General features: G+C 42.6%; 1 protein-coding gene across 4 annotated transcripts in view; it reads right to left on the reverse strand.

Moving 5' to 3' along the window:
* nrg1 (neuregulin 1) overlaps window positions 1-22,180 on the reverse strand; it is a 176,301-nt gene that overhangs the window by 110,181 nt on the left and 43,940 nt on the right. Inside the window, exon 1 of one of the 4 annotated variants that reach the window (XM_048600606.1) lies at window positions 2,730-3,369. The exons of the other annotated variants lie outside the window; for them this stretch is intronic. Coding sequence (XP_048456563.1) covers window positions 2,730-3,369 — 640 coding nt within the window. Of the gene's footprint in view, window positions 1-2,729; window positions 3,370-22,180 lie in introns of those variants that run through there. 4 annotated transcript variants of the gene reach the window in all.

The following is a 22,180-nucleotide window of genomic DNA, read 5'->3' on the forward strand; positions in this document are numbered from 1 at the left end:
GATGCATAGACATTCTGCTTGTTGTGTCAATTTTAGCAGCTGATGTTGATGTTGCTTCTGTGCTGACTACCTTCCAGAACTGCCAGTATTGATAGCTGCCAATTGCTGAGGCACTCCACCCTTCTTTGAAGGCCTACAGGTTGAAGGCCTACAGGTTGAATTTTAGAATGGAGAACCTATTAAGACTATTGAAGTCTGGATGTGTAATTAAATAGCTCCGCCCTTCTCTCCTGGAGACAATGACTCATGGGGGATTAGGGCCGTCAACTCTGGTTGGCCAGTCTTCTGGAGGTGTCATCACATGACAACCTGCCTCCACCTGCCCTGCCCCAAATCACCTGCTGTTGGCACCCAACATGTCCTTAATTTCACTGTCCGCACCCACCACAAAGCAAATAATTTCATTCTTCAGCTTTTGCCTGTCAAAGTTCTTCCTTTCAGATAATTATCCTGTTCCCTTTTCAAGGGTCGCTGGACTTGAAACATTAACTCTGCTTCTCTCTCCACAAAGGCTGCCAGACCTGCTGAGTTTCTCCAGCATTCTCAGTGTTTGGTTCACATCCCCAGTCTTTTGCTTTTACTTAAACAATTTAATTTCTTGACTGGATGATTCTTGATTCTCCGCCAAACATTCCCATTGTCACTGATAAATGAAAGTGGTCAAAGAAAGTTTTCCTGTTGTCTCAATGATTTTTTTTTCTCCCGACTTCCTCAGAGGCGTGACCTGCAGATTAATTTTTACATCCTGGAGGTTTCAGGGAAAATCTGGAGAGCTAGCAACACAAACTGGATTGCAGTTCACTGCAAGCCACTATCCTTCCTCACCTAGCTGTTGCATCATTTCAAATCAACTACAAAATATGATGGCCACAGGGTCAGGTCAATCATCTCATACCTAAACTTGTCTGAAATGAGATAAATCATTAACCAGTTCCAGTGACATTGTATAGAATCTGAGAATGGTCACAACTCAGAAGGAGGCCACTGGCCAATTGTGTTCCAATCACTCCCCTTTTTGCTGTCACCCAACTACATTTTTCCCTTCAAGTAGTATCCCATTCCCTGTTGAAAGGCATAGTGGAACTTGTCATAAACACTGCTACATTCTCATGCAGTGCTTTATAGACCCTAACCACCCATTCAGAGAAAAAAAATTGTACCTTTTATCATCTGTGGTTCCAAACTCAATTTAAATCTACAAGTTCTGATTATTGGCTCTTCTGCCAATCAGAACGTCCATTTTTTTTAAAAAAAAACCTCCATGTGCACACTTATAAATAGGAACTTATAGCAATAAAATAACCTGTTGTTTGGGGAGGTGGGGAACAGCTTGACTTGAATAGTTTCACAAGTAAGAACCATCTTCTAAAGCAAACTACATCACTTGAGATGAAAGCAGCTAAAAGCAAAGATATATACCATGAAAGAAGGACTAGCTGCTAGCCGCAGCTGTCTTCACATACTCCTTGGCTTTGTGTTCTTCTGTTTAACCCCTCATATTCTGAATTGATTTTGACTTCAAATATCCAGGGTAAAGAACTGCAAGCAAATATAAGTAAAACTCCCAGCAAAGCAATGGTAAAAGAAAGTTACTCAGGCAGGAATTAATTTATCATATTCTCAGCAAAGGTGTGGATGTGCATTGGGTCCAGAATAACTTATATTGAATCTATTGAAAAAGTACCATTGCAACCTGTTAAACAAGTGAGGATACTGAAATATCAAAAGCTTGGCAGGCAGCCAAGAACTAATCAGAGAGAGAAAAAAATCTTGCAAAGTCATTGTACAAAGTGGACAACCTACATGGCAACATTAACAAGATTGTCTTTCTATAAGTCTCTGGGATAGACTGGAATCAATTAGTTCACAGCAGCAACTGACCTTGAAATTCATCTCAGAATCAGGCAAAAAAAAATCACAGGAGACAATACATACATGCACACTAAAGATCTTTTTGCAAGAGAATAAATATTGATTATTCCAAACAAATTATATACATATAGACTGCCTTTCTGATTAATCTCCAGCTGGTGTTTCAGACTAAATTCAAAGCAGCTTGTGATGAAATAGGGAGTATAATTTTTAAATGGGTTGGATTTTATTCATGGAAGGGTCAGAAAACAAATGAACAAAGATTTTGTTTTAAAACATCAGAGTTTGCATCAATCAACGGGCAGGCTAAGCAAGGGAAGCTTTTTTGGAATACATCGTAAGTCAGAGGAATCATGAGCAAAGATTCACAAGGTTATAAAATATTCTAACAGCAGCCCAGCTACAGTCCTATGATATTGTCAAACACAAACAACAGGCTTCTGTCAATGGGGGGGCCAGTGACTTAAAGAGTTATTTCCCAGTGCACTGTTTTCAGACAGATGTTATTTTAGAGGCGATTCTGCACTACTTCCCTTATGAAAGTCTGCATTTGTTGACAAAATCTAAACCCAAGTAAACAAACCCCTTACCCTGAATGAAATATTGAAGAGAATGTGAAATAGAATCTTTGTGCTGTTGATGATACCATGAACAAAAGTCAAGAGGATTCCATCTTTTGCAAACTCATTTCTCTTGAGAACAAATGGAAACATTCAGACCAAATAGCTTTCTCTATGAGACAAGTGTTCTGTTTAAATATTAAAGTAGCAGATTACAAAAGGCTGATAGAATTTGCCTCCCCATCCACAAACCCCCTCCCCCACCAAGAATTATAAGGAAAAGAATATGTTACTTACTAAACGCCGGTGCGATAATGAGGTTTGTATCTGTCATTTGGGGAAGGGTTACAGACGCTGATTCTGTCACTTCACGGTTTTTGGTGACGACAGGGTCTGGGGAGAAAGATTCGAGTACGACAGAGGGTAGGAAGGAAGGAGAGGAGGTTGGGGGCTGAGGAGAAGGGCTAGTATAAGGAGTTGAGGGAAGCACCAAAGGGTCATCAGGATCGTTCACCGTCTGGATCAAATCAGATATCGGAAAGGTGGAGGTAAAGGCAGTTGATGGTGGCGGCCATTCGGCCACTGTTGCTTGGTCAGCAGAGATTATAGGACCCTGCCCTATGCGCTTGGGATCAAGGTGCGTCAGAGGTTCGTACTCAAATATCTTGTCCACAAAAACCCACTTGAGGCCAGCAATGCAAAGACCCAGGCTCACCAGACAGGCCATGATGGGTATGATGCAGATCTTCTCAGAGTTTAAGCAAGTTCGCACGCGTTCCACCTCCATGCAGATGCAGCAGGTAGCAATGAGGCCGCTCAGCCCCAGCGCTCCATTCTGGCCCGCCGAGGGAGCATCCTCCGCAGTGTCTTCGGTAGACGGGGTCAGGCAGGGAGGGGGGGAGGGATCCGGAGAATTTTCACTCCCTTCCTCTGACATCCTCCCGGTGCATTTAAGGTGCCACCGTTCTCTGCAACCTCTTGAGTAACAATAGGGGAAGTGAGCGAGAAGCAAGGGCGAGCGAGATGTCCAGGCATCAAATGGACAGCGACAGTGAGACCATCACCAACATCCTCTGGGGGGTGGGGGGAGGTGGTAAAGGGGGGGGGGGGGGGGGGGGTAAAGGGGGGGGGGGGGGGGGTGTAACGGTGGGTTCAGCAGCTCTGCACCTTGTCCACTCTGTCTCTCCAGTGAATGCACAAACGCCCAAGTGTTCAAGTCATCTCTGTCTGTGCTAGCTCAGACTTGGCTGCCATTTATTTTTAGGTTGAAAGTCGCTCCTGATCTCTCTCACCTGGGAGGATTGGTAAAATAAAAACTCCACCCACACCCACAAACACACACACACACCTTCAGGAAAAACAAATACAAGGCAGCAGCATCCTGTTGTTCTCACTGTGGCTGTGCGGCTTGCTCCAGAGCAAAGCTGGAGTCATTACCAAGGAGCACCAGGTGCCCGCTGCTTTCAGCGCAGTGTGGCAGCGGTGTCATTAGCTGGGAGGGTGGGAAGGGAGGAGGGGGGGTGGTGGTGCAGAGACAGGGAGAGGACAAACAGAACTTCCTCCTCCTTCATCTATACACAGACAGATATAGAAACACACACACTGGGGGGAGGCAGGTCTTGCAGAAATCAGACACACACACAGCACGCACCATTCAGAACCGCACAGACAGCCTGCAACTTCCTCCTTGATCCAATTAGCCAGGAATGAACCATCCCATAAGAGGAAAAAAAAGGCAGGCAGCAGGGCAGCTTCATCCCCTCCCTCCCTCCCTAGCTCCTGTAGACGAGTCAGCAATTGATTATGCTAATGCACGGCAGCAGTGTATGGGCCAGAGCAGAGAGGCTGGTGGAACGAGCAGACGCTGTACCTCTCAAGGGAATGGGATTTCCTCCAGTAATTTCACTTCATGCGCTCCCACAGATCGGATGGCGTCCCGACATCCAGCTTCATCACAAATGATGACAAACAACTGTAGCGAGGATGGTTCAAGGTGGGCGAAACGCAGGCAGATGGAAAGAACTTTAGATATTTCACATGATAAGCCTGGCTTTAGGGAGTTCCATTGCATCTCATATAAGTTTGATGGGGGTATGGGGGATATTTACCAGAAATCCAGGCTTAGGGTGTCAGACCCAGGGAGGTACTCTCTTAAATCACTCCAGTATCAGAAAGGCTTTCATTCAGTCCCCTCCTTCTAATTAATCTGCTGGTGATATCCCTCGCTTATATTTTAAAAAGTAGATAAAATTACAGAAGGAAAGACAATTACCTCTTGGGCAGTGAGTGTTATTTGCGGAAAATAGAGAGAGAGAGTGAAAGCATTTTAAAAACAGGACACATATTATAAAAAGAGTGCTGAGGGACTGTCATCAGTAGACAAGGATGGCCTTCCAGCAAGGCTGTCTTAATACAGATCTAACAGCAGATCACACAGTCCCAGCATGAATTGGACTCTGCCAATGTCGAGGACAGTGAGCTGAGAGATGGAGCTGTACGCACAGCCTATAAATACAGGAGCAATTTCCCACATGGATACCCTAACCCATTTCTCACTGTCCTAAATTAATAAAAGGATTAATGTTTCCCGTCCTTTCTAGATGGACTGGTGCTAAAGCAACGTTAGGAAAAGTAGGTCAGAGAACAGAGTGACTCCTGTGCGCTGCTTTTCACAGGAATACTTCCTAACAGAGGCGATGTACTGAGGGATTTAAATCAAAATTTATAAAAGGTACACCAGGAGAGATCACATGACTCAATATGCACACCATCACATTGCAAGCTCAGGAGAACTCCTGCGAAGTGTCAGTGCCCTGAACCCAAATGGATTTTGTGCAGGATATTATCATCTTATACAAAGCAGAGCTTCCCTTGTCATCAAAAAAGCTGAAATATGTCACTTTACCGAAAGACGTATCCAGGAGCCAACACGATTGAACAAGTTCAAATCCCAATTTGGGAATTTTAGTTCAAATTTAAAAATTTAAAACAATCATAATTTCGTTCTAAAAATGGTCACAGAATTGGTGCCATTTTAAATTCGTTTTCCTCCCCATTTCTAAATAAAATTGCCCTGTAGAGTAGCATTACAGAATGGTTCCAGCACAAATTTGGCTTCTTGTGTAAATGCTGGACCTCAGAAGGAGCAATTCATCTAAGTCTCTGTCATTTCCTCACAAACCTGGACTGTTTTCTTTTTTAGATAACTTCTCTTTCAATATCCTGAATTCAACCTGCCTCCAACCAGCTCACAGGCAGTACATTCCAGGTCCAAACTACACACTGCATTAAAAGAAAAGCTTCCTCCCTTAGGCTAAGTAATCTTTTAGCCATCCTCACCTGGTCTGACCCTTTTGTGTCTCTGATCCCATACCAATGCAGCTACAAATTGTTCCTAAAGGGGCTCAGAAAACCAAGCAGTTATAACAAACTACAAACAGTGGGTCAAGAAGGCAGCCCACCATTGCCTTTTCCAGGCAGTGAGGAATCAACAATAGATTTCACCTGGTCGATAATGTGTGCATCCAAGAATTAATATTTATGAAAATTAGTTTGGAAAATGTTCATCTCCGTGAGTTCTTAGAAAAGGGACAACAGCGCAAAAGCAGCACAGAAATCTTCATTTGCACAAACCCAAACATTTGCATTCTCTGGGATATAATTCTTTGGTTGATATGTGAAAGATTTGATTTTAAGAGAGATCATTTTGGTGAGGGTGTAAGGGAGCACACATTATCTTTTATAGTGTCACATAAAGGAACTTCATTGTCTGTGCAGCAAGCTCCTACGTTGCTATTCCAGATAAATAATGCAGGTTAAATTTGACTCCAAAAAGTAAAGCTCTGAAATGTGTCATTTGGAAATAGATTTTAAACTGCCACACACGGTTTTACCAGTGTTTCCTTATATCTTTATGCTGCGTCCAAATGGGTACCAAATAGTGGATGTCCTGACAACGCACTTGTAAAGGAAGATAGTGTCATTGATACGGTGTACCTGCACTGCACTGAAATGGGTACTAGAAAATGTGCACCCATCATTGCTGTTTCTTCCTCTTTGGTTCACTGCTCTGTTTGCCATCACAATGGTTGTATCCCTTGCTTCTGAGCAACTCCTTGCTGCCTAGCTTGCCGTTCACTGAGGGGAGTGGGGCAGCGAGCAAGACAAGGGCTTTAAAATTCATATCAGGGACACCAAGCTGCAACACAAAGGAAAACTTTAAGTGTGAAGCTATTACCCAGGTCCTGCGGCCATCACTGGCTGTAAAGCCACAGGCATTGTGATTGCATGGTGCCCCTTGCATTTTTTTTAAAAAAAGGAACTCGTGGGATGTGGGAATCACTGACTTGGTCAGCATCATTGCCCAACTCTATGTGCCCTTGAGAAGGTGGTGGTGAGCTGCCTTCCTGAACTGCTGCAGTCTGTTTCATGTAAGTTGACTCACAAAGCCATTGGCAGGCGGTGAGGTCCCCGATTTTTACCCAGCAACAGCGAAGGAATGGTGATATATTTCATGTCAGGTTGGGTTAGTTACTTGGAGGGGAATTTGCAGGAGTTGGTAGCCCCCTTGTCCTTCTAGATGGTAGTAGTCAAACATTTGGAAGGTGCTGTCCAAGGATCCTTGATGAATTTTAGCAATGCGTCTCATGGATGATATGCATTGCTACTACTGAGCATTAGTGGTGGAAGGAGTGGATATTTGTAGATATGGTGCCAATCGAGCAGGCTGCTTTGACCTGGATGGTGTTAGTATCTTGAGTCAAAAACAGAAATTGCTGGAAAAACTCAGCAGATCTGGTAGCAACTGTAGAGAGAAAGCTGAGTATCAGAACTTAAGTTCTAATAGAACTTCCAAAATATTAACTCTGCTTTCTCTGCACAGACTTGCTGAGTTTTTTCAACAATTTCTGTTTTTGTTTCTGATTTCCAGCATCCTTGGTACTTAGGTTTTTCTGTTTAGCTTCTTGAGTGTTGTTGGATCTACACTCATCCAGGCAAATGGGGAATGTTCCATCACAATCTTGACTTGTGCCTTGTGGATAATGGATGAGCTTTAGAGAGTTAGGATACGAATTACTCGCTGCAGGATTCTGACTTGTTCTCGTAGTCACTGTATTGACGTGGCTAGTCTAGGTCAGTTTCTGGTCAGTGACAACCCCCAGGATGTTGATAGTGAGGGATACAGCAACAGTGGCACCATTGTCAAAGGGTGATGGTTGAATTTCGTCATTAGAGTTGGTCATCATCTGGCATTTGTACAGCGCCAGTGTCAATGGTCACTTGTCACCCCGAACCTGAATGTTGTACAGGTGTTGCTGCATTTGGACATTGCACAATGTTCAGCTCCATTTGTGACAATCAGCAGGGAACATCCCCACTTCCAACCTAACAATGGAGGGAAGCTCATTGATGAAGCAGTTAAAGAAGGTTAGGCCTAGGCACTACCCTGAGGAACCCCTGCAGAGATATGCTGGAGTAGTGTTGTTGCAATGGCAATAAATGCAGTTACTGTTATATCGCTACTCATTCCTCATTTGAACATAACGTTTTTTTCTTTACTCCAGCCATTACTACTCTCTTTGGCTTTTGAACCATCATGTCTTTTATTAGTTAATCTCTCCTGCCCTCCACTCTATCAGGGACCTATCCCCTCTTGTTCTTTCTGCCCCTCCCCATTACCACTGCATGAAAACAAACTTTATGTTTCAAAATTTCATTGACTTGAAACATGAGCTCTGTTTCTCTCCGCAGATGTTGCCTGTCCTGCTGAGTTTTCCAACATTTGTGTTTTTGTTACCAGCTCTCCTTATGGTTTGACAAATAGCCAGTTAACTTGAGGTTGATTGTGGTTTCTAGGAGCCAGAAGGTAGCTGCAGAAGTGCATCTTTTCTAAAAAGATCGGGGTTAAAATAACTGGCGAATACATAGGTCAGTGTTCCAGAGTGTAGTGGCTGGGTGCGTTTATGTTGTACTTTTTTATTTATTTGTTCATGGGATGAGGGCATAGGATTAGGTCAACTTTTATTGGCCATCCCTAATAACCCCAAAGATTGTGGTGGTGAGGTGCCTCCATGAACCACTGCAGTCCTTTAATGTACGGATACTCACAGTGCTGTTAGGAAGGAAGGACTTGGAACCAGCAAAATTGAAGGAACAATGATATCGTTCCAAGTGGGAATGGTGTGTGGCTTGGAATAGAATTTGCAGGTAATGGTGTTCCTATGCATCTGCTGTCCTTGTCCTTCTGGATGGGAGTGATCTTGATACAAAATCAAGATACAGCTGAAGAAGCCTTGGTGAGTTGTTATGGTACATCTTGTGGGTGGTGCACACAGTTTCAATGGTGTAATAAGTGAATATTGAAGGAGGCTGTATTGGGTGCCAGTCGAGTGGACTGCTTTGTTCTGGATGCCATCAAGCTTTGAGTGTTGCTGGAACCGTGTGCACATGGCTGTGTATATCTCTGTTCAGTAATTTGATATCGGCACTCATATGAGTGAACAGTAACAGGCTTTATTGAACATAACTATTTACAGTGGATGATATGAGAGGTCTTTCAATCCGTTTACTCTAAATCGGCTCATTCCCAATACTCAGAGGAACAAGATCAGCTCCAGGTAAGAGGAAAGGTCTGAGAGGGGCTACTCTGGTTATCAGGGTGTAGGCAGGATTGTGGAGTAATCCGATCAGCCATGAGCTTATTCAATGAGAGAGAAGGCTGAAGGGTTGAGACACCTACCATAGTTCGTAATGCGTATTTCTGTACTTTGTACCTTATACACCTTATAAAATAGTGATTATGACCCCAGACTCTCTGATGGGGCGTTGAAGAAAGGCATCAGATCTACACAGGATGACCACTGGGCCTGCCAACATCCACCCTGATCAAAGTCTCCTCCTTTCACCCCTTATTCCAGGAACTGCAGATACCTGTGTATGGAGATAATGTCACTCATATCCTAGTGTTGGCAACATGCAATACAGGTAAAGCAGGCTTCCTGGGTTTTATCATGTCTCATCGGTTTCCAAGAGTGTTTGTAAAACTGAGCAAACAGACGAGAGGGAATGGGTCTGTGAATCTACTGTGGAGTACATCTACTTTCCATCAAAATGCTTTGGCAGCCCCTCACTGGAGCAACTTTTCCATCTAGTGTTGCAGTTAAGTTGGATGAAGTGGTAAGGTGTAGACTCTCCTGAATTTAATTAGAAACTGGGATATTCTTTATTTCCTCCCATGCATTATGGTCAGATGCACGTTGATGGACGAGACAGTGTCCCCAATTGGTTTGTAGACACTGGCTAATCCACCCTGATGCTCAGAGGGTGATGGTTACAAAATGTAAAACTATCAATCATTGCATTAAATAAACTCACTTGTGGCCCTTCAGAGCTAATTTCACACAATGCTCAGTGGAAAAAGATAGGCAAAGGAAGTTCTGACATTTGTACAGCCCATTGTAGCACATCTGCTCATTAATTAGCACAACGTTGCAACAACAAAAATCTTTACCAAGCTTCTTCTTTATAAGAGCATGCATTCGTAAAGAAAATTACACATCCTTCTGACCCAAAGTATTTTGGAGCCAATTAAGCACTCTAAGTGACGTCACTGTCGTAATGTAATGAAGTGCAACTTGAGTACAAATAACTAATTACATTTTTCTAGTGCCTTTGACAAAAATTAAACATACAGAGGCACTTTCATAGGGAGATTATAGAAAAAAAAATGACATTGGGCCACAAAAGGAAATATTAAGTAAGTTGAGTGAAAGCTTAATCACTGAAGTAGATATTACAGATTGCCTCATAACAGGGCAGAGAGGTGGAGGAAGAGAATTGCAGAGCTTGCGCCAAGGCAGATGAAGGCATAGCCAGCAATGTTAGAACAAGTAAAATCAGGGATGCTCAACAAGCCAAAATTAATTAAAGGAAATCTCCAGGAATACATCCAATCCTTGTGGGCAGCTCTTGGCATCCATGAGGCGATCTGGTACCTTGCTCTTAGAGGGAGACTGGCAGAGCCAGGTCATCTCCTTTATCACCCACGGGTGCTTTAAGTTTTTGGCAGCTACATCAAAGCAGGTGGTAACTGCAAGAACCAGTCCATCAGCTCCTGACAATGAAGTGCTGCTGCTTCAGCCCCCACCATTGTAGGCAGTGAGACAGGGCCTCCCGGGTTGTGTCGTATCACTTATTACTGCACAGCTGGAGCTAGCAGTGCACATCAGTCAAGGTCTTTGAGAGAAAACGTTTTAAAAACTGTGTCGAATGAGGCACATATTTCGTGCTGTAGTCAACATGGGACGCCAAGCCAAAATGATGACTAGAATTTTTGATAGACTGCAAAGGAAACGGGAAGGGAAAACAAATAATCTCAACCAGAACTGCAATTTTTCCAGGGAGAATTATAAAAAGAAAATGTTTTCTGGTGGTTCTGCGACTGTGCTATATATATTCTAAACATGTCAGCTTGGATCAGTAGATGGGACTCTGCCTTCTGAATTCAAGGTCCAAATCAATGATGTGCATAGACAATTCAAGCCAGCATTTCCACCCTCCACCAACAGCATACTGCACAGTCAGAGGAGTCATCTTACAGATCTGCCATTAATTCGAGGCCTGTTCTGAACAATGTCAAAGATCCCATTGTTGAGGAGGAAGAATACTGTTTGTCTAACACTTGCCACTTGACAATACCACAGAAAAATAGAGATTATTCATCACGTTGCTGCTTTTGTGATCTTTCTTTACGCAAATCAGGTATCATGTTTTGCAAGAATTGTGCCTGTTGCTCAAAAATGATTTATTAACAATAAATCACTGCATGGCCTTCCTGAGGACATGAGGGGGTCTGTATAAATGCAAACATATTTCTTTCTGCTTTGACTTTTACTGGACTAATACAGTAGGCTTTGTACAATTTTTAGATAAGTACAACAATTCCCACTATCACTTTGCATTTTACTTATTTTAATCAATCAGTTCAGACATATTTCGACACATCTCCAGGTCAGGTTAGGCTTCTGGCCCACAGGTAGGGACTTAAGTACTTTTCAGATGTTTTCCAATCAATCTGTTCAGGGATGGTATTGCATACCTCTGGAGTAGGTGGGACTTGAAACTGTGTCTCCTGGTCCAGAGACAGGAACACTTATCACCGCCCCACAAGAATCACTTGAGCACTTTTTAAAAGATATGAGGTGGAAACCTTATGGGAATTGTCCATCAGCACAGCTTCGCTTGCCAATTCCATAATAAGCGCGGCTTAAATAATTTTAATCGGTTGATGAATGAACAGATCAATCAATTAATTGATGAGTAATCTGAAAAGAGCAGGAATGACAGCAAAGAAAAGCTGTACACGTTGCTGACAACGGTCATTGTTTTGACCAGGGTCACGGGTTCCTTGTTCCTGTAGAAATATCATGAGCCTCCAAATCTCACCCAAAGAAGCTGTTCACTGTAGCACCTTTGGAGGCACTGCCTATACTGCCTCTTAGGTAGGGAGCATAACAATGAAGTTGCAGGTAGGCAATTACTCCACAATTCCACACCAACCAGGCAAACTGTTGGGTGGCAGGGCAAAGTATCTCCAACTGTTTATGGATGTTTCCTTGTGAAAGCTTCTGTACTTCCATCTGTGTCAATAAAGAAGCTACCAAAGAACCACAGTTATAAACCAAAGGCATCGGATGTCAACATTTCTCCGCAGCTGCATAACACTAACAACTCACGACTATACAGCACCATTCAGGAATTAAATTGAGGATTTTTGGAACAAGAGGCAATACATACAGCCCCTTAAATTGGCATCATTCAATGAGAGAGTGGCTGACCTCTTTGATAATTCCAGCTACCTGGTAAAACCTGACCCCAGGGACATTGTGGCAATATTGTGTTAAAAGCACAGCACACAAGCCAAGGACAAAGGTCAAAGTGATCCTGCCGAACAATAATAAAAGCAAAATAGTGTGAATAATGGAAATCTGAAACAAACACAGAATGCTGGAGAAACTCAGCCGGTATGGCATCACCTGTGGAGAGAGATATAGGGTTAATGTTTCAAGTCCAGTACGACTCATCTTCAGAACAGAACTTCCTACGCAACAATACCTTCAGTCAAACAAATCTTAACACTGTGCTTCACTGTCCCATTCTATCATAACATTGCCCGTTTGTTAATGGGATGTTCCATACCCCAGTCATTGGGAGCTTTGCATCTTTGTAGCCTCCCAGCACTGAATAAAATATAAAGCAGGATCCTAATCACAGACAATTACTCCTCACAGCTGTTTTCAAATTGAAAAGATGAGGCATAAATCACTCTTTAAATGTATAGTTAAGAGGAACCATATGTATTATTTATAATGATGAAAATCTATAACATGTTGCAGCATTGCTTAGGGAAGCAGCTCTGGATACAGCTATTGGCTGAAGAAGGTTTGCCAGTCCATTAAGAAATGAGCTTTTAATCCTGCACACAAAGCTCTCTCAGCAATAGCATTTATTAACAGAAAAGCCTGCAGCCTTTGAGACAGACCTGAACGCAATAGAAGCATATTAGCGACAGTTGAGATTCAGTTTGAATTGAGTGGCCTTCTGCTGCCTTTTTCCTCCTGACTGATCAGTGCCTGTGACCACCACTTATCTGGCAGGGGGCATTGAGTCCTGACACACTGTCAGGTCCGCAGACAGAGTTCCAGGTAGGAGTGCGGGGGCAACAGCTGTCCACCAATGTAGGATGGTTGATGCTAGCTCTCATTATCACCAAGAACACAAGTACCACCATTCAAAGGACCCTCTGAGCCAATATGCCATGAGCTACCTGTCAACTCTCACACATGAGTCAGAACAGAAGAAGATGCAGGATTCTTTCTGCATCTAATTAGTCCAGTTCATAAATTAGTGGCTGATCAAAACAAAAATGAAGGACATTCTCCACGATATGCAAACAAAAAGGCTGCTAATTCTCCCCTGGGGTATTGACACTAATTTTAACCTTCATCTTGGTTGTTGCACCTTAAGCCTGCCACGAACACCAAGTAGGTCTTTTTAGATAGATCGGTGTGAAAACAATACTGTTTTCTCAGAACAAGCTGAACAAAAGCTCACATTTATATATCCCCTTTAACACAGTGAACTATCTCAAGGTGCTTCACAGAGCATTCACCTAATCCCTGATGCCAAGTCACAAATGGAGCTAGTCATAGAGTCATAGTCAGAGAGGTCTACAGCATGGAAACAGGCCCTTCGGACCAATCTGTCCATGCTGCCCAGCTGTATGGAGAGGTGACCAAAAGCACGTTCAAATCTGCAGGCTAAAGGAGTGAAGGTAACAGGGAGACAGATAGAAAGGTGGAAAAGCTTAAGTTGGGAATTCCAGAGTTTCCTGTAGACAGTTGAAAGCCAAGCCACCACTTATGGCAAAGGGAGGAAGAAGTCGAAATTGGAACAGTGCAAAGATCGCAGAGGGGCTGAAGGAGGTTACAGAGATAGGGAGTTGGCCATATGTCACTGTTGACCTTTAAGGTTTTCATGCTTGAGGAGTCAGCTGTCATTCACTGTTTAGGCCAAGGCATGAAGGATGGCCACTTATTGAAGGATGGCAGCACCCAAGGACCTTTGCCCCATGAATAACTTGGCATTGGAGTAGCAGGTGTAACTGCTTGGGTCTATTAGAGTCATGGAGGTCTACAGCACAGAAAAAGACCCTTCAGCCCATAAAGCCTGTGCCTGTCACAAACAACCACCTAATTGTTCTAATCCCTTTTTTCAGCGCTTGACCCATAGCCTCGTATACCTTGGCACCATAAGTGTACATCTAAATACTTCTTAAATGTTCTTATTCTAGCATTTAATTAGATCATCTGTGATTTGTACTGTACTTGCCCACTTGGACAAATTTCCCTGATCACAGAGTCTATAGGAAGGCAAAACAAAAAACTAACAATGGCATCAGCCAAAATCACGTGTCACACATTTTGTTCAGTATGTGACGAGAGCAGTATCCAAACAGAAATGAAACTTTTGGGACGACAGACCTCCTGGTGGTTGGCAGCTTCATATCTGTGAGTTCAATCAAAGATGTCTTGTGTCTGTGGTCATGAAATGTCACTGCACAGACCCATTCTTTAGGATGCAACTTGCAAGACAACCTATTTCTGCAACGCCCAACTTTACACTTTTCTCTGTTCCATCTCGTTCTTTGTTCATTTTCATTCAATGTCTATCTGCTGAGCAACTCAGTTACCAGGTTGGTGAAAACCTCCTACTGCCAGTACCCAGCAAAGACCATTCCAGCATAGACAGAGGCCATTCAGCCTATCAAGGCTGGTATATTTCTCCAGTAAGCCACCTAATCTAACCTCACTCTCCTGTCCACTCCTGAATATCCTACCTAATCTTTTCATATCCTACTATTATTTAGCTCACCTTGAATACTTGAGTATTCCCAGCTGGTCTCAAGCTCACCCCCATCCTTTTTAACAGAACCAAGTCTAATACCACAAGTCTGTTCACTCCTCAAACTCATATTCCACCGAATCCAATTCAGTTCTAACTCGCTCGCCATGCCCTTCATATCTACCCAATGTAGGTTCTGGTACCAAACATTGATTGCTTGCATTTGGAGTGGAATGCTATCCCCAATCCTCTTTCCTGTCCAAGTCAAAGGGCCTAATCTAATTAGCAGTGGTAGAGGATAAGTCATGATTCAGTCTTAATAAGAAGTGGAACTTGTCTTAATAACAATATGTAGGTTATTTCACGACAGCAACAGGTCTACATTACATTGACTAATTAGGCATAAACACAAAGATGATACATTTATATCCATCGGGACCTCATTATAGACTGCATCTCCACCAAAAACTGTGATATCACCAGATTGGGCGGAGCTTAATGCAGTTTCAAAATTAACTCTTTCAGAACCACCATCTTATATAACAAACCCCACTCCTTCTCTCATTCCATGGCCTTTAATATCGCACCTAATCTGGTCCCAATTCCCTGCTGTCATCCCATAGCTTTTAACAACTCACCTTGTCTGATCCCACTCCCCCAAAATAATCTTTTGCACATCCTTCAGATATTCCTCAGATTCTTGACAAAAGGTTGGTTACATAGGAGAGATGATGTTATGAGAAGTATTAGCTGGTATTGATAACACCCATATCCTTTCCAGTTTTTTCAGTGTTCTTCAATACTTTTATTTACTGTCAAAATTAATCTCAGAGACATAATCAGTAAAAGAAAATTCACAACCTTCTGTAGCTTGAAGCGAGAGGAAAGAAGAAAGTCCAGATGATGAATACAAGGAGACCACATGGGATTGTGACCAGTAAGCACATGGAGGACGAATGGCCACACAGATAAGCTGGACAATGTGGCCTGATTGTGTGCAACCAAACCCACCAGCAGAAAAGACACATTTCGAAAAGGAACTTGTGTCCAGTGGAAAGATCCTTTGATTTGCATACTATTAACTTCTACCAGAATTCACTGTGGTCGCTTCTGTCATTGGGCAGCATGCAGCTAATTGCATGCGAGTCACAGCATGTGGTCTGTCAACTGATAACAATCAGGCTCTTTGAAGCAATAGAAAGCACTTTTCTCAAACTCTCACAACATCCGGGATGATTATCTTGAGGGATCCACATCATTGCCACTACACTTTTAAAAAAAACATAGGTTATCGAAACTATAAGGTTTTAAACATACGGGGTTCAAATTCAGAATTATCACTGTAAATCCAAAGAAATGTTTTCACCCAGAGGGCTTTGAGAATACAGTCTGCTTTACCAGAAATGGGCACTGAGGCAGAAACTAGAACGCTGCTTAAAAGAAGAAATGGATTTCTGATTTTAAAAGAACGTATACAAAAAGAGCTTGCAAAGGAGGTATTGAAGAGATGATCAAATAATGCTTTATAATATAGTAGGTTAGATCTTATCTTCCCTACCTAGGTGGTAATCTGGTGGATCAGGTGACCCACCTGTGGGAGAACAAGTTGAATTTTATCTCAATTTCAACTCAACAGGTTCTACAATGCACTGATCTGCTCCCTAAGGTTACTTCCCGGGTAGTGAACCCAAAATTTGCAAACTTTCCACTGCCTTATCCAGATAATTTAACAAAAAAATAATTTGGGTTCTTGCAATCTGGACACCAGCAAAATGATATTAATTACCATACCCCAAGTGCTCTGGATCACTGTAGTCCATATGGTGAAGGTACTACTGTAGTGATGACACTTAGCAAGTCCCAGAAGTTTGACCGAGCAAGGATGAAGGAACAGTAAGTGGGGTGAAACTTGGGAAGGTTTGGCGATGACTGTGTTCCCATTACAATGTTGCTCTTGTCTGTTCAGTCGCAAAGATGATGGGGAAACGACCAACTTATTTAAGTGATCTGTGGGCCTACCCTGGAAGAATCCATCCTTTGGAGTTAAACTGCCCACAAAAGGCAGAGTAAACCCAACACATCAAACTACAGCTCCATCTCCCTACTCTCAATTATCAGAGGGATGGAAAGTGCAATCAAGCAATGTCTATCACCAATAAGCTGCTCATCAGTACTCAGTTTGGACTCCAAAGGAAACGTGTGTCTCTAGGCCTCATTACAGTCATTACAAACATAGAGGCATAGAGCTGTGCAGCACAGAAACACACCCTTCGGTCCAACTCATCCATGCTGACCGGATAAGTGGGTGGTCAGTTGACCATGAAGCCTGGTCTACACGGTCATAAATTGTTATGGGCAGACCAAACAAGTGCAGCATGGGATTTCCACCATTCAGTGGCAGTTCCAGCAGTGGGTACTGTCAGGAATGCAGGCAGTTTCAAGAAAAAGGCTCCAGTGGATCCTCAGACCAAGGTAAGGAAGGGGCAATGGACAGCGAGGGTTAGGCCACTGTATGGAGAATGGTTGAGGTGTGTGGAAAGGTGTGTGGAAAGGTGGGTTTTAAGGGCCACAACGGGGTGGAAGAAGTTGGGTACTGTCTTACAGAGGCATGCCCCTGATGTACAAAAGTTTACCCCCACTCTGCTGACTGTACTTCCCCACACTCCCCACCTTCCATCCTTCCATTTGAAAAGGTTTTTTCACAAATTAGAATGCCCACTCCTGCTCAACTACCCATGCCAACTGTTTTGTGGCATGGGCAGAGGAATTTTGGGATCAAGTGAGCTTTTAACGAACTAGGTTGACGTTTATTTATCTATTTATTTACACATGATGGTACTTTGGAAGGCTGGACACCCATCCTACACCCCCACTGATAACACACATGGCAGAGACATGTAATATCCAACCTGCTGTGCCTTCCCATCACCAACAATACCAAACCAAAGCATGAGGTTTCCCTGATAGTGCCTAACCAAGTGTCTCTCTTAAACCTCAGGGGGGAGTTCAGGTTTGTAGAAGTGTTTGGCAAGTACTAACTAATGGATAAACTATCTATTGTTTTCTTATTAACTATTAAAGTGGCCTGTTCTGGAATCTGAACAAATTAATCAACAATAATCTTGATTTTTTTTCTAAACTGTTGCCCCACAATAAATGTAGTTACTTCATAACGGAATCTGCTTTGTATGTGGAATTATCTAGGTAGTTCAAACCCTCTCGCTGCCCTATTTCATATCACTTATCAGCTTATCCTTTGTCCCTCATGCATTGACTAGCTTCACATTAAATATATCTATGCTATTTATCATAATAATTCCTTGTGGCAGCTCATTCCACATTCCCACTGCTGTCTGCGTAATGAGGTTTCTCCTGAATTATCCATCGGATTTATGGTGACTATCTTGTATTTACGGTCCCACATTCTCGTCTTCCAGGCAAGTGGGAATATTTGCACTAGCTCTACACTATCATCACCTTAAAAGACCTCCATTAGGTTACCCCTCAATCTTCTCTTTTACACAGAGAAAAGAGAGAGCTATCTTCTCCATTGAGTGCAATGGAGCAGTGAGCAGAGCTGGTTAAACATTGCATGAGTCAACATTTGGAAGTCAAACAAGCAGCTCTGTTCCCTCTACTTTACAAATTGAAAATAGCACAAGCAGTCAAAGACACTTTTCAAATGGACAATGAATTGTGACTCTAATAAATACAGCAGGGGCCTCATAAATCGGCATCTAGTCACAATTTATCAGATGTGATCGGGCAGGTAGACACTGACAATTTTTATTCCAGAGTACATTTGTTTTGGATCAATTTCAGAATGACTCAGGGAAATAAAAACAACAAATTAAAATGAGGCAGCATTGCTTTAAATAGCGAAACCTCAATTTTCCGTCACTTTGCACTTCTGCCTCTTTCTGCTTTTTTCTCCCCCTCCGATCCCTATTTCTGGGACCTTCTTTGCTTTCCATCTACAGTTCCTTACCATCTACTGGTCTGTACCCGATTTGAGGGAAGGCTGATTGAAATTAGGATGGTGGGGTACCGGCACTTTGGGGAAATGACCTAGCGTGGGCTGCATTACAGAATTTCATTGCTGCTGATGTTGTTTCTGGTGCAGAAACTTGTGTGCATAATCTAGTCTGACACTCCAGTGCAACAGCTTTGTTGGTTGTGTTTGATTGATTAATTAATCAATCAATCAATTTATTTATTGTCATGTGTACCTAAGTACAGTGAAAAGCCTTGTTTACAAGCAGTACAGGCAGATAATAGTAAGCAAGGACATACAGATCACAGGGTGAGAAAAAAAAACATGGACAGTGGCACATAGGTTACATTGCACAGGGCATGCGCTAGGCAAAATCAACATTAGCAAGATCAGCATATTTGAAGTTAGACAGTCCATTCATCAGTCTAATAATGGCAGGGAAGAAGCTGTTCTTGAACCTGCTGGTATATGTGTTCAAGCTTCTGTATCTTCTGCCTGATGGAAGAGGTTGTAGGAGAACATTGCCAGGGTGTGGTGAGTCTTTGATCATGTTGGCAGCCTTTCCGTGGCAACAGGCCATGTAACTGAAGTCCATGGATGGAAGGTTGGCTTCTGAGATGGTCTGGGCTGTGCACACAACCTTCTGTAGTTATTTATGGTCCTGGTCAGAGCAGTTGCCATACCAGGCCATTATGCACTCAGGCAGTATGCTTTCAATGGTGCGTCTGTAGAAGTTGTTGAGGGACCTTATGAACATGCCAAAATTTCTGAGCCACCTGAGGAAGAAGAGGCATTGTTGTGCCTTCTTGACCATCGCATCTACATGGGAAGTCCAGGACAGGTTGTCATTTAGCGACACTCCTAGGTTTCTCAGGTGAAATGTAATACTCATCAAGAGTCCTTTGATGACGCATCTCAATCTATGATTTTTGTTTAACCACCTGGAAGGGCCAGGTCAGCAAATGCATGTTTCCCTCCAAGTCACACACCATCGTGACTTGGAACTTAATCATATTCCCTCACTGTTGCTGTGTCAAAATCCTGAAACTTCCTCCCAAACAGCACTGTGATTGCACCTATGTCACACAGACTGAACTGGTTGACGAAAGCACCCTTAGGAGGGGCAGTAAATGCTGGTCTGCCAGTGATGACCACAAATGAATTAAAAAAAAGCTCTTGCTGCAGTCACCCAGTCTTCGCAAGCAAGACCACTAAGAACCAGTGTAAGATGAAAAGAATGGGCACACATACATGCCTGTGACTAGACAACACTTGTGCTGTCGCCTATTTTCATTAATCACAATTTTTTGATAGAGGCCAGTATTACTCGTAAACCTTTGAGGAAAAGTCCCTGAAACCAAAAGCTATGTCCAAATCTATATTAGAAAGAAATAAACTGTCAGAACCTTTTATCTTGTACTCACAAGAGATTGATTTCCAAGCAATTCTAAGTCCATGCAGTATAAATTAGGATTCCCCTTGATATCTGGTCTTCTTGTGATTCTGTCCTGATGCATCCAAAACAAAAAGCTTTGACAGCACATTTATTTTTTCAGCAAGTATTCAAGTTCCATACTAAAGGTTTAAAGGAAAATTTCACATTATCAATGTGACATTATGATGCAAAATTATTATTCAATCCTGAAGAGCTATATTCACAGGTGATATTTCCTTGCTAAAAAAAACAAAACTGCAGCCAAACCACTTGTGCACAGTATCTCACATTTACAATTATCTATCATCTTGAGTCTTCTTCATATTCAGAGGTTTCATTTCCTTTTCTTCTTTAGGAGTTCACAGGCAATTCATTTGCTGTTTTTGATATTAATCTGTTTCACAAAACCAGTGATATCAGGGGAGAATGTTTTCTTTAAATATTTAATTTGATTTAAAGGTTTACTAATTTTGTACATACTTCCTGGAGTCGTTGTCAGAATTTACATTAAATAGCCATTTAAAATCTGAAGCATGCTTTGCCCTTTTGGCTTTGGTCAAGGAAATTTAAGAGGAGTTTTTTTAAGGTTCACAAAAGTCCATCCTATTGGCAATTCAAGGTTCTTCCCCTCCCTCCCTGACTACCACTCTTCTGACCACATTCTCCTCTAACTCCAAAAGTACACTTGATTACACACTACCTCACACCCTTGGTGCTCTGCAATCCTGGGTGCTGGGTGTTCCTTCTCGCCATGCACTGCCAAGTGCTCCTGCTAGATGGCACCTCTGCCCAGTCAAAGGCCTCCTGTCACTGCCTGATTGGCATTAGATTGGAGGACTCTCTCTGGAAGAGGCAGTACAGGTCTCTCACCAGCTTCCTAGCTGGCTGACGAGAACCTCTACTCCTCAACAAGATTCCAACCTTCAACACAGTTCACAACAGTGTCTCCAATCATAATTCCTCTTTAAGAATTTGTAAAATTAAATGAGAAGGTTTTTGTTTAAAGTTGTTATAAGCTGGAATTCTAGGGGAGGTCATGGCCTAGTGGTATTATCGTTGGACTGTTAATCCAGAGACCCAGATAATGTTCTAGGGACTGGGGTTCAAATCCTGCCACAGCAGATGGTGGAATTTGAATTCAATAAAAAATCTGGAATTAAGGTCCTAATGACCATGAAACCATCATCAATTGTTAGGAAAACCCTATCTGGTTCACTAATGTCCTTTAGGGAATGAACCTACCATCCTTATGTGGTCTGGATTACATGTGACTCCAGACCCATAGTGATGTGATTGACCCCTAGCAGCCCTCTGGGCAATTAGGGATGGGCAATAAATACTGGCCTAGCCAGCAACACCCTCATCCTGTGAATGATTTTTTAAAAAAATTCACTACTTGAAAGGGTGGAGTCAGGAGATGCAATGACAAAGTTCAAGATGAAATTAGTAAATATATGAAGAGGAATTATTTTCAGGGGGAAGACAAGGTGAATGAGACAAAGTCAATATCACTTTTTAAAGAGTGGCAAGGAATAATGAGCTGAATGATCTATGTATGGATAGCGGGCAGAGCAAGTGATTGGGAGTGGGGATGGGATGTAGGCCAGGTATATTAAAGGCTGTTAAAGTTGAAAATGGGCCTCTCGATCTTCACCTATCATTTGCCTCAGTCTCGTGACAGAATCACCAGATCTTCCTGCAGGAGACATCACTCTCAGCGATCCCTAATTCAATTTTCAATAGAGCCGCACAATTTAATCACATTGATTCACACTGCAGTGCTGGACCATGCGAGCAGCCGAAACATCTGCTGTTGCGTCAGGTTAGTCTTTGTGTCCCAAATTTGTGGAGTGCAGCAACATGACATGAGCTTGATTTCTTTCTCTATCAGTAGCAAACTGTAATGCAGTTAATGTC

This window comes from Rhincodon typus, chromosome 1 (assembly GCF_021869965.1).
Source record: "Rhincodon typus isolate 14 chromosome 1, sRhiTyp1.1, whole genome shotgun sequence".
Classification (NCBI taxonomy): Eukaryota; Metazoa; Chordata; class Chondrichthyes; order Orectolobiformes; family Rhincodontidae; genus Rhincodon; species Rhincodon typus.